Source organism: Synchiropus splendidus, chromosome 4 (genome assembly GCF_027744825.2).
Source record: "Synchiropus splendidus isolate RoL2022-P1 chromosome 4, RoL_Sspl_1.0, whole genome shotgun sequence".
Lineage (NCBI taxonomy): Eukaryota > Metazoa > Chordata > Actinopteri > Syngnathiformes > Callionymidae > Synchiropus > Synchiropus splendidus.
Window position 1 is genome coordinate 23,135,112 of NC_071337.1, and position 13,091 is coordinate 23,148,202.

The 13,091-nt window shown below is 42.4% G+C and overlaps 1 protein-coding gene across 8 annotated transcripts in view; it reads left to right on the top strand.

Annotated features, from left to right (window-relative positions):
- Positions 1-13,091, top strand: part of osbpl8 (oxysterol binding protein-like 8) — a 41,103-nt gene that overhangs the window by 23,028 nt on the left and 4,984 nt on the right. For 7 of the 8 annotated variants that reach the window (XM_053861977.1, XM_053861974.1, XM_053861978.1 and 4 more), the window contains 17 exons: positions 1,759-2,034; positions 5,764-5,837; positions 6,537-6,617; positions 6,946-7,047; positions 7,459-7,662; positions 8,659-8,743; positions 8,902-9,067; positions 9,146-9,371; positions 9,449-9,633; positions 10,093-10,174; positions 10,254-10,352; positions 10,433-10,529; positions 11,085-11,183; positions 11,324-11,421; positions 11,558-11,647; positions 12,188-12,324; positions 12,390-12,575. In XM_053861977.1, coding sequence (XP_053717952.1) covers positions 1,759-2,034; positions 5,764-5,837; positions 6,537-6,617; positions 6,946-7,047; positions 7,459-7,662; positions 8,659-8,743; positions 8,902-9,067; positions 9,146-9,371; positions 9,449-9,633; positions 10,093-10,174; positions 10,254-10,352; positions 10,433-10,529; positions 11,085-11,183; positions 11,324-11,421; positions 11,558-11,647; positions 12,188-12,324; positions 12,390-12,575 — 2,287 coding nt within the window. The remainder of the gene's footprint in view (positions 1-1,758; positions 2,035-5,763; positions 5,838-6,536; positions 6,618-6,945; positions 7,048-7,458; positions 7,663-8,658; positions 8,744-8,901; positions 9,068-9,145; positions 9,372-9,448; positions 9,634-10,092; positions 10,175-10,253; positions 10,353-10,432; positions 10,530-11,084; positions 11,184-11,323; positions 11,422-11,557; positions 11,648-12,187; positions 12,325-12,389; positions 12,576-13,091) is intronic. The other variant, XM_053861981.1, reaches the window with a different exon arrangement.

Here is a 13,091-nt window from a genome sequence, read left to right on the forward strand (position 1 = left end):
CGTTTCTAAGTATAGTCTCACCTTGTTCTCTAAATCTCGCCTCAAACCCCAGTTTCTTCCTTCAGAATATTTTTCTCTTAAGCCAATTGTTTTTCTGTTAGTGTGTCTTAAAATCTACACCACTGTGTGACTCAACTATTTTGAGAGTCATTGCTAAGTAGCCTACAAGTGTTCAGTGTGCATAGTTTGTCAAATATTCATCTTCTGCACCATTGTGACCATGGTGACTGCCCTGTGGGGTCAAGTATTTTGGGTCTTATTTGAAGTTGAAATCTGCTCATTTGAACCTGAACAAACATGGCGAAATGCCTGTTTATCGCTGTATATCAAAGATGAATTGAGCATGACCCTGTCAATGGCAGTAACAACGGTTTATCTGTAAACCGCAAATCCTCGGATTGTCATCCACTTCAGTTAAAAGGTTACAGATAGACAGATAAAGCAAATCTATCTATAACCATTTAATGTACTGGAGTGGATGTCAGTCTGAAGATTGAGGATTTATGACAAAACCTGAAAGGTTTTGTAGGTGATTAGTGTCATAGTTTCAACCTAGAATTGGCGATGGTCTTAGTGGAGTTACAAGCCAAGGTTATTTTATTTCTTGACAAACTTAAGGAACCCAGTCGTGACGGAGTTGACTGACAGAAAAATATTCATTTCTAGCTGAAAAACTTTCACTCACCGAAGTTGCTAGAGTGAACAGACTCAACTCTCACTTGCCTAAAAGGGCGCCTTGGCCTGCTCCCATTGTGAGATTCAGAGAAAGCAGCTGAGGAGATTTTCACAAATCCTTTTAGGAAACAAACAGACACAAACTAACAATGCAAACATATCCCCTTTGGCAGAATTATCAGGATCTTAAATCTATTCTAATACTGCCCTGTCCAAGTCAATCATTCAACATCTTAGGAAGACACACGTCGGCATGATCATGAATGCAGTCTCCTATTTGTTCCGTTAGAAAAGCTAGTTTCAGTGTGTAACAAGTGGCGGCCTCACATCTCAAATGCCCGCTATATTGAGCTATACTGAACTATTTTCGCTCCAAAAACAGATTCAGTCTCACTGATTCCTCAAACGTGTCTGTAGATGTAATGTCTGTTCTTGTGTGTTGATGTGTGTCCTATTGCTCCTGTGTGACCTGTGTCCTGGCTGTTCTCCTCCTCACCCCGTTTTGAAATGGATTAGTGAATTCCGAGATCCAGAGCCACGCCCTTTTGATTCTATAAAAAGTTTGTGTGAGGGTGACGGAATCCCTTAATGACTACTGAATTCATTTACTTGTACTTAACCACATGTGCGAGGCAGTAACAACTGAAATATTTCCATCTGAATTTGACATATTGAGCTGTTGGCAGCGCTTCCCTGTGGGTTTTTAATGACTCAAATGAGCTTGCGCATCATGCTAACACCCTGTGCGGACGTCACCAGCCGCATGACAAATTTGTTCAAATAAGACGGGAAGGTTTTCTTTTATTATTTGGAGCTCAGAAGAAGCAGGATGCAAACGACAATGATGCCTGATTGCAGGCTTGTTCTGTCACTTGATAGAAGGGAGTGTGAAGGAGGTTTCTGCTTATGAGTTGCATTCAGGCTCCTGATTTTCCAGTGGCAGAGCAGAGAGGGAGAGGGAAAGGAGGAGAGAGAGGTGCCGAGGTGGAGAGAGAGAGAAGCGAGTCAGTGACTGCACTGATTTCATGCTCGCCATTTGAGCCACTGTGTGTTTGTGTGCATTTGTTTCACTCGGCTCAATAGCTGCGCTGGACGGACTGGACACTAATCTGACTCCCCCACGACTTTCCGCTCTTGAGTTTTGGACACCACCTCCCAACATTCTCCTCATCCCCCCCGACTCACCGGGGGACAGCCCGCAGACCCCCATGATGAAAGAGGAGGGTGTGCTGAGTCGCCGCCGTTTTTCCACGTGCGGTGGCACGGCTTCTCTGCGAGCCCCACACCCGGATGGACGCAAACTCATCCGAAATGCGTCTTTTGGGGGCTATAACGACTTGTCACCCATTTCCCTGCCAGGTGGGTGAACAGTAGAGGAGATGATGTTGTCTTGGCGTAGTAGTGGACAGTAGACGTGACCCAGTAGCTCCTCCAGTTTCGTTTTTGTGGTGGTGGTTTTGTCAGTTTTCTTTGGCTGATTGATGTCAAGCTTTTCTGGTGCAGCTGGTCTCACAAGAGATAACAAATCTGAAAGTTAGAAAGGGGAAAGGTTATGACAGGGACTGATCCGAATTCAAACGCAAGACGGTAACATTTCCACTGTGCTGCTCCATGTGAACACATCTTTGATTACGACATGTGCTTCCTGGCTCTGTTAAGGCTCCTTTTACTTTGTTCTTTCGGATACTTTTTCCACATAATGCCCCTTTTCAAAAGCTTACTCTATGTATAGAAATAAAATGCTGCCAAAAGTATGTTGGTCTGTACTTTTTGACGGTGCAAGAAAAGTTTTTATAGTTCATCTCTTATTTTAGTTTTCATTCGTGCCCATCTTGACCACTGATTTTTAACAAGTAAGATGTCCAACACTCCCTCCGTGGCGAACCATGCCAGCTAGTCTGGGCTTGACAGTGAGACATGGTCTCATTGATTCGTGCTAAAAACTGGTTAGTTGCCAGCCAGTGATCAAGAGCCCTCTGTCACGTCAAATTGTCTGTTGGAACAACATAACACATGCTAACTAAAAATCCATGTGGCATTGTAACCTCAGACAGCACATGACCCTGTCCTATCACAAACTTTTCCAATGCAAATACAATTGCAAATTGTTGCTACGTCAGACTTTCAGTCATTAAAGCAGTCTGGTTTAACTCATCGTGTTCTGGTTTGACGTTGTCAGAAGCTTCAAACACTCCACTTCCATTTATGGCCCATATATTCCATTCTGTCTGAAAGGAAGGAAAGTGAGTTCATTCTCATCCGGCTGGGTGAGGCTGTGATTTTGGGACAACTGATACTTCATTCACTTCATTTCAGCAAATGTCCTCTGAAATATGAGATAAGTCAACAGAACATTTGGGATGAAATATCTTCAGTGTCAACATGTTTCCCTAGAAAGGAATGATACTCACTGTCTCATCTTTCTTGAACCTTTATGCCATCATATTAAAGCTCTCATCAGATTTACAAATCACTCTGTTTACATAAAAATATCCTCGCTATTTGCAGTTTCTACTATTTTGGTTGTCAAGCAAACAAGCAAGGGCATCAGGAGACCACAGGAAACAGATGGTTGTCGTTGCACAGTGATTTTTTTTTCTTCTACTTTACACCACCACAGTGGACAACATGATTGTTCCCTCTCGTATCGTGTTCACAACTTTATTTTGTGTCACACAGATGGCTGCTTCCCATGTGTCGCTCTGCCAATCTTTGTTTTTGGGTGACACTGTTCAGTCTCTATCTGGGTTTGAGCAAAAAGAAGTTTCAGGCAAGTTGTTAGTTTGTAGAAAATAGATTCTGGTTTACAGTGATGTTTGTTTTCTGTGCTCCAGATCCATAAACTATCCTGAAAATATTTAATTTTCCAGAGCGACATCCGCACCAAAGAACTCTGAACGAAAAAACTGTGGTACAGGAGGTTGTGAGTCAAGTCTGCAGTGGGCTAACTGTGTGCACTAAAATTAAAATGGTACAAAAATAGGTCATATATGTGGAACATTCATTATATTCCCTTGACAGTTTTGGTGAGATGTGGGAGGCCTTTGGTTCAATCGCAGCACACCATTCAAAGTACTGTCTGGGTTCACACAGCATCTGCATGTTCACCTGTGAATCTTGTAAGTCTGACCTGTCGAAGACGCCATTATCTCAATTTTCTGGTCGCCTGGGAGAAATAATTCAGGGTAATGGTATCGCTGTTTTGTTCTATGAGGGCTGTTGCTTTACATTTTGTCTTTGTCAAGTTATTTATTGTCATGTTTCTGACTGTGCCACATCTCCAGTCATGAGTTAAAGACCGTTGCCATGGCTGCTGATGGAATACGTTTTGTTTCGTGGTCTGATAATCGAAGTATGTGTTATTGTCCCTGCTTTTTTCCTGATATGACAGGAACGGATGAGTCGTGACTTTGTGTTGTGGATTACAAATGGGGTTGCCGTGTGAAGCGAAGACGTTGCTGCCCACATTCACTCACGTCTGGTGTTAAATTATTGACACCTCTAAGCAGCAGTAATCCGGAGTGAAGTTTCAGAGCAAACACTGGCTTTTTGTTTAGCTTGTCTTGCACATCTTTTATCATTGAAGTGGGTGTTGTTAGGTTCTGTCATCTTCTTATTGTTAGGCAAGTGATTAGTCTTTTAGCTTTTAAAGCCTTGTCCTGTGGTTGTTTTTAGCACTTAACTATACGAATCTGTACGCATGATTAAATGAGCAGTCAATGCAGTTTACGGTCTTAATGGCTTTTCACAAGTCATTGTTTTGCATTAATGTATGAAAGCTGCTGTGTTGACTCTAGAGGACGGTGCTGACATCACCTTCTCATCGCCATGTCATGTCAAATCATACAGGTTGGCGTCTCAAACAGTGCAGTCCAAGGGCCTTTGAATTTGTAGTTCTCTATGGGAATGGAAAGAAATCAGAAGCAAGGGGTTTCAATGAGTGAGTGAGATGGCACACAACTTGAACTCTGAAGCAGCACCAGACAACTGGTTACACACTTTGTTCCATCGTGGCGTCCAGTTCTCGGCATTTTAAAGCTACAGCCTTTTCAATTAGTGTCATAAAAGTGCAATATTTCATTGAAAAAAACTCTGGTTCCCCAACAACTGGTCATTTTGGTTGGTTAGAACAACTGCTTTCTAGAGCCCGGGCAGAGCAAACTGAATTCTGCCATGATTGTGGTTCAAACACTTTTGACAAACACACATACGAAGGCATGAACCTGCCCCCCAGAGCTACCGGGTTTTTTTTTTTTTTTTGTATTTCATTGCATCCATTTCCAGGTGACTTTTACATCTTGGATAATGAATATGTCAGTCTTTCCTTAGATGATTCAGATTCCTGTTGCAGTTCCAGTTTGTGCTCGATTCGTGGCAGTTGGTTTATGTGTCCTCACTTCAGTTTCTATTGTAAATAGGGTCACAAATCACAGTGGAATTGTAAAGGTAAAATTGATGTTGTCAATTCTCCCTCTCGCTCTCTCGCTCTCACTTGACCTTTAATTATTCGATCTCAGTGTCTTGTTATAAGAATGATGATGTTGAGGAGCTGGGCAGCCTCTTGTGACTTACCAGGGAAGATGGATTACCCTGGAGTGTTTCTCCAGTTGATGTTGGCATGGAGACATGTCAGTCAAGAGGCTGCAGATGGTCCAATGGGACCACTGATGAATGATTCAGTGCTTCTCCACATGAGAAGAAAAAAAAAAAGACAAGCCACTGGTGGCGAGGCAGTAAAACATTTTAAGCCTGTTAGATGAAAAACTAAATGGAGCCTCGACCAAACAAGCTTGAAGATCATTAGCATTACTCTGTAAAAAATTGCTCTAAATTTAAAATCTTAAATATCTTTCCCTAAATTCTAAAGTCTTTCAGTCTGCGAAACCTGGAAGTAACACACACACACGCACGCACATATATATATATATATATATATATATATATATATATATATATATATATATATTGCAAGACTTTGTTCAATGCCTTGAGCAAATCTATAGTTATGACAGTTTCCTCCACAAGAATGATCAATGAGGAGGAGCAGGCTGAGCTAATGCTAACCTCCTTGATGTTTTTGTGTTGCAGGGTTTGAGAGAGGAAAAGAGGATCTGCTGTCACTGCCTCTGAAAGAAGATTCACATTCCATATCGAAGAGCAAGGTGAGATGTTTACAACAATTATGTCTGATAAGGAACTGATGGAGAACTGGCTTCTCCGAGGTGAACAAAGGAAGCTTCATTATTCTTCTGACCACTGATGATTTTTGTGTTTCACTTTCCACTCTGGTCCTAATCTTCTACATGGCAGCTCTAAATAATCAAGTGTCACAGCGTGGACTCCTAAAAATTCTTTTTAGGTTTGATCATCTTCTTCAGTGGTAAATTTTGACAGTCCAGATCAGTGGCTACATGTCTGGGCGCCAAAAGAAAGAGAATACATTTGCAGTGTTCTTCTGATCTCCAAGCATCGTCGTCTGTGGTGTTGAAAGGCTTGTGCTGCCCATCTCAAGCCCAGTGTGTTTAAGTCTTTGGCCGGTGGACAATGTCAGCACTAACATTTGTAGACTGGATTGTGAGTTTGAAGATAAAAGTTGTGCTTAAATCTATACAGGCATGTCACTGTTGATTAGCTGATGTTCTTATCCAGACAAGCCTGTAAAACCATTGAGTGGATTACTATCAACTGACAACCGTCAGAATGTTTGGTCCTCAGATGTATCCAAGACTAAATGAGTTTGTGCAAAATGTCTAATGTTAACTGTACACTGAAACGTCCTGTATAGTCAGTTTATTCACGAAGGTGAAAGGTGATTGTACTGGAGTTTGTGATGCTTTATCAATCCAAATTGTGTTTTTCAGTCTGAAACAAAGCTGTACAATGGTTCAGACAAGGACGTATCAGCGTCTGGGGGAAAGCTCACAAAGAAGGAGTCCCTCAAGGTAAGTGATCTTTAAGCTTCTTAAGTCTAAAGCGATTCTTCACAACAAGGCTGACTATAGCGCCTTGTTTGGTCAATGTCCTCGCTGAAGAAGACATAATCATAAGGATTATGATTGAAGTGTTTTAAATCTGCTCTAACATTGTAAATGTGTCACATGACAAATTATAGCTTCATTCTTGTTATATGATGAATCAGCTGTAGCATTTTTTTATTTTGACAAGATATAGATATAAATCCCATGTGTTGTGTAGACTAATCTGTTTAGTTTATGATGAAATATTTTCTCCCTGAGGGCGTTTATGCTTATGCTATTTATCTGTCTTCAGGTACAGAAGAAGAACTACAGGGAAGAAAAGAAGAGGGCTACTAAGGAGCTGCTCAGCACCATCACTGATCCTTCTGTTATTGTCATGGCAGACTGGCTCAAGGTGTTTAAACCCTTTTTTGGCAACAATTGAAATGTATTTCTCTCATCCAAAAAAAGGGCTGCTTTCACACAAAATGTCTTGTTCTGTGCACTTCAGAGTTCACTCATCACTGGAGCACTTCCACCATGATGTCTAAGCCTTTGTGTATAGATTCACCTTGAAATGTATCATTCTGATGTCAAATATGGGACATTTATCATCACAATGAATTATAATACCTCTAGTTAATTAATTTTTTAATCCAGTAACACAGCCAGTTGCAACATCTGCTTCAGATATGCTACATGTCTCTGGAATCATCTTTGTCATGATGTTTTTTGTCCACATAATGTAGCCGCTGTGACACCGTACGCCATTCTTAGTTGATGATGTCATCGTTCAATTATGTTTACGTGTTCCTGGCATCCGCAGATCCGGGGAACCCTGAAGAGCTGGACGAAGTTGTGGTGCGTGCTGAAACCCGGAGTACTCCTCATCTATAAAACTCACAAAAATGGCCAATGGGTTGGCACGGTGCTGCTCAACGCCTGTGAGCTGATCGAGAGGCCGTCGAAGAAAGATGGATTCTGTTTCAAGCTCTTCCACCCGCTGGAGCAGTCCATCTGGGCCGTCAAGGTCAGGAACACTCGCAGATCATAGGTCAATTCCAGATCATAGGTTTCTGTAAAGGAAAAAATGTTGGTTCTTCATCTACCTTTCCATTATACCTATAAGTGTCAGTGTTTCATGCATGAATTAGTGCAGTTTTACTGAAATATAAATTGTAAACTACAGGCTGTATGGAATGATTCCAGGTAAAGCATGTGGTCAGATCACCCTGTCATGTCCCTTTCCTTTACTGTGTCTGCCTTCGCTGTCTGAAGGAATTTAAGGATTTGCTATCGAGATGTTTGCTGAAAGTGCCTGAAAAATCTTGCAGCGGTGACTCTACACAGTCTCAGATGGATGCCACAGGGCTTCAGTCAGTCGCTCAGGCTTACCATACCTTACTTGCAAATCTCTGCCTTGCCTGTTCTAGATTTTCGTTGGGTCTTGCACTAGGCTCCTGGGACTGCACTGATTATGTGCAAAAGATGAAGATTGATACCTTTCTAGCGTAGCTTCTTCTGTTGCACCCAGAGCAAGTTACTGCTCCAGTTAGACTCATGCAACATTTTAACCTCCACTTGTGAATATGATGCCTCTGTATGTGAATGGTTTTTAAATGGTGTGCAGGAGTGTGACTTGGACTTAATTTTATGTCCATTTCCTACCGGGCGCCGTGGTCGTTTTTAGTTGCTCTTTTGATGATAAATATTTTCCACTTGCAAATAAAACAAAATAACTGAGGAGAATTTAGGGACAGGTTGTCTTGTGTTAATTTAGTTCCAAATTTTCATCCTTTATCTCTTATAAAAGCAGATAATTTAAAAACAATTGATGTTGTCCTCCTCCTCCTAAGTTGGCCTTGTTTTTTGGCACCCGATCGGAAACGTTGTGTTGAGTGTTTCCACAAAAGCTGCTTTTCACATCACAACAAACCCTTTAGTATTTGTTGTGATGTATTTTTAATTGGTCTTCATCCTTTAACCCTGTAACAGTATGAGTGCATCTCCCCCTTTTATCCTCCAGGGTCCAAAAGGAGAAACAGTGGGGTCCATCACTCAGCCGTTACCAAGCAGCCACCTCATCTTCCGTGCAGCTTCAGAGTCCGATGGTGAGAACTCTCAAATCAGCAAGGTCTCTTTATAGTTCTGGCTCTACATGGATCCATTACTCCTGCTCTCAAGTGAGCTAGCCATTGTATACAAAAGTAAACACAAATCTGAATCACGCACAACTGCAGATTTTTGGTCATGCAATTTTTCTTTCAAGGCCGTTGCTGGATGGATGCACTGGAGTTGGCCCTGAAGTGCTCAAGTCTCCTCAAGAGGACCATGATCCGGGAAGGCAAGGACGATGCCAGCACTGTGACTTCAGGAGGAGAACACTCGCTCAACTTCTACAGTCTCCTCCGAGCGCACAACATCCACGGTTTCCAGTCAGTAGATATGCATCAGTACAGTATCAGTATTATCTCATCGGTAAACTCTCACCGCTTCCTCCGATCCTCCATCAGGTTCAACGACAGTGACCACTTGAAGGACCCAGATTTGTACTCGGACAAGTCGGACAGGGAGTGCGAGCAGGATCACGAAGAGTCCGATCCTGAAGGAATGGAGAAGAGTGAGGAGAGTGACAGCGACACGTCAGAACGCCAGGACGACTCCTATATCGACTTGGACCCCAACGAACACCTGAGGGAAACTTCTTACCTGGAGCAGTCACACGAGGAACTGGGAGAAGTATGTGAACATGGGCGAGAAGGGGTGAGTTTGTATCTGTTAATAAGTGAATATGCTCCTTGTTGCTTCCCCTCCAGGCCGGTGAGGCTGCTCAGACCGAGACGGTTTCTGAAGAGAATAAATCGTTGATGTGGACTTTGCTGAAACAAGTGAGGCCCGGCATGGATCTGTCCAAAGTGGTACTGCCCACTTTCATCCTGGAGCCAAGGTCCTTTTTGGACAAACTGTCTGACTACTACTACCATGCAGACTTCCTGTCAGAGTAAGAATTAAACTTGTTTACTCTAATCACTCATGTTTTATTGAGTTGTTTCAATCGTGAATAAGTCGGTGTCGGTACTGTTGACCCTGAATAACAGCACTCAAAGTATACCTCTTCAATAAAGATGTATTTCCATTATTAAACTGTACGTTAGTACATTCATATCATAGGATGTCGCTGTTTTTTAATGTTGAAACAAGTTTACCTGAGTACATCGCAAAAATTTCTTGGATGGGCTGCATTTTTGAAAAACTTTTTGGAGTCCTCTTATTGAGTTCTCACCTGCATTTATGTCTTTTATGTAAACCATTGTCTGGATTCAAACACGTAATCAGACTAAGGTACTTGTCTAGAATGGGAATGCCGCGTACAGGGCTAAGATACTGTTTTCAGACTGATCAATCATCACTCCAGTGAGTTCATCACACTGAGCGGTATTCATGCTCCTTCCTCTGACAGCTCCGCCGTGGAAGAAAATGCTTATGATCGAATGAAGAAGGTGGTGAAATGGTACATCTCGGGATTTTACAAGAAACCAAAGGTAAATCTGTGACACAGCCACAGCTTTAATCGGACGTTATATGTGTTAACAAGTGGATGTGTTATTTTCCCAAACTCAGGGTTTGAAGAAGCCCTACAATCCTATCATTGGAGAGACGTACCGCTGCATGTGGCTTCACGAAAAGACCAACAGCAAGACCTTCTACATTGCAGAACAGGTTACCTCTACCGGCCCGACAGACATCAGGAAACAGCTTTGTCCTTGACACTGGCTCACTTTTGCATTGTCTCTTCTCAGGTTTCCCATCACCCCCCTGTGTCAGCGTTTTACGTCAGCAACAGAAAGGATGGATTCTGCCTCAGCGGTAGCATCCTGGCCAAGTCCAAGTTCTACGGTAGGGGGCACGCATACATACGCTCATAAAGCCACACACTGCTCTGCAAACACACAAAGAGCTTTCGAAGCCATTTCTTTCGCAACCTCAGCTTTCCGCTTCAAAGTCATAACGTAATGGAAACAATCTGATGCCAAGGAAATCTCAGACAGAAATACACTCTAAGCGATTAATTTTCATTATTTCATTTCAAACAAAAAAATGAATTGATCCAAATAACAGATTCATCACGTATAAACTCACTTTCACATTTTTCAGTGCACCAATTCAAATTCCACCTATTCATAGCCAAAACATCCATGATAAAGGAGAGTAAATGTGATTGTGCTCATGAATGGAAAATGTAAGTTTAAAACACATCAGGATAGAAGCAGAAAAACTGTTCTTCTTAATGCTGCACATCACAGATTGGAGCTTGGAGCTTTCTTTTTAATTGACCCCTTCCCCTAGTAGTATGGACCATACAGATCCTTATCATATCTGCCTACCACATAACACTGCAAATTAGATTGTCTATGTTGCTATCTATTGTATAAAACTTCTCTCGCTTTTCAGGAAACTCCCTGTCTGCCATACTGGACGGAGAAGCTCGTCTCACTTTCCTGAACAGAGGAGAAGACTACGTCATGAACATGCCCTACGCTCACTGTAAAGGTCCGACTTTATTTGAGTTTTTGCTAGCTGTTTATGATCCTTGCTATTTAGAGCGCAGTGCTGAGTCACTGATGGGTGTCTGGCTGTTGAATAATTAATCAGCTCTGGTATCATCTGGCCACTGACTTCTCTTCCTGCAGGAATCCTGTATGGCACCATGACCCTGGAGCTCGGTGGTCAGGTCACCATTGCTTGTGAGAAGACTGGCTACAGTGCTCAGCTAGAGTTCAAACTCAAGGTATTCATTGCAAGATTATATCCATCAGTTGTAACGTTTTGACCACGACATTGTAAGTCTTTCGTGGTCAACTTCAGAAAAGTTCCATTGATCCTGGTTCCCTGTTCCTCTGTCCCACGCTGCTCTTCTTCCCCAGCCATTCCTGGGAAGCAGTGACAGCGTCAACCAGATCTGTGGGAAGATCAAGCTAGGGAAGGAAGTGTTGGCAACTCTGGAGGGACATTGGGTAATGTATATGCTGTACTTTAATATACTTTAGGGTAGAGTAATGATCCCAGTGTCAGGTGAATTTGGGTGTCGGTGGGTGAGTGTGTGACTGATCTGAGGACGTCAGGGCCGGCAGATGATGGCCTCTCAGCGGGGTTCCTATATTGTTTCCGACATTTATACTGTGAGTGCAAACACAAGAACAAGTCATCTGTCCAAACAAGAGCAGCAGCTTGTGATTATTCATGAAGGCTGTACGTGCTAATTAAAAAGCTGTTTTTTGATTTGGACAGTTTTCCATTTATTTTGTTCCTTGAGCCTCCTGAAATTTTTTCCCCCTAGTTGACAGTTTAATATGGTGGTTAGTAGGTTAGAAATTACACACAGTAGTTGTGGTGTGGTGGAGTGTTTAGCATTCACAATTAAACCTGATTCTGCTACAACATATGGGTTTGACATGAAGGTTGGCACGAGTGAAACCAGGTGACACTGGGAGAAAAAAAGGACGACTCATTTAATCTATTAGTGCATGAAAGACTTCTGCTGTCGTGGCTCACAGGACAGTGAGATCTTCATTAACGACAAGAAAACCGGCAACATGGAGACTTTCTGGAACCCGACGCCAGACCTGCGACAGAGCCGCCTGATCCGCTATACAGTCCCGCCAGAGGAGCAGGGGGAGTTTGAATCAGAAAGGTGGGTTTTTAACTCTTGAATCTGCTTAAGTCTTCATCATCTTCAACATTTTGCTTTGAACTCAGACTGTGGCAGCATGTGACCCGGGCCATCAACAACAAGGACCAGACTGAAGCCACCAACGAGAAGTTCATCCTGGAGGAGGTCCAGCGGAAATCGGCACGCGAGAGGAAAGCCAAATGTGAGGAGTGGATCCCAGCGCTGTTCGAGCAGGACTCTGTGACGGGCGAGTGGCATTACAGATATGCTGAGTAAGTGTAATGTCAGTCTGGTTCTGAAGTCATGACAGTTGTTCGAGTGACGCTTGGTAATCCAAATGATTGATTTTCTCTTATTAATTGCATGGAAAGTTCAACATTTTGTGACATAAGTAAGTCACAAAATAGCAGCTTCAGTAATAAGTTAACTGAGAGGTCATGAGCCTTATAGCAGTGCCATGAGTTTTTGGATGTTTGTGTTGTCAGAAAATGAGTTTTATTTTAGTTTGAGGATGGTGTTGTGTCACATTTTTCACGTGAGTCTTTCTCAAAACTGTTCTGCTACTGTCGTGAGCATGAGAAAAGACCACCCTGCCCTCACTACTGCACCCCCAGGGTGGTTGGGGATATGATTTAAAAATGTAGATTTTGATCCGGATTATTTTATGTTGAGCAAATCATCAATTGATATTGACTGCGCTTGCGATTAAAATATGATGATTTTATTTGATTGACTGCCATTATTATCTCAATGATGATTCAAGTACAGTTATGATTCCAAGTATCGTT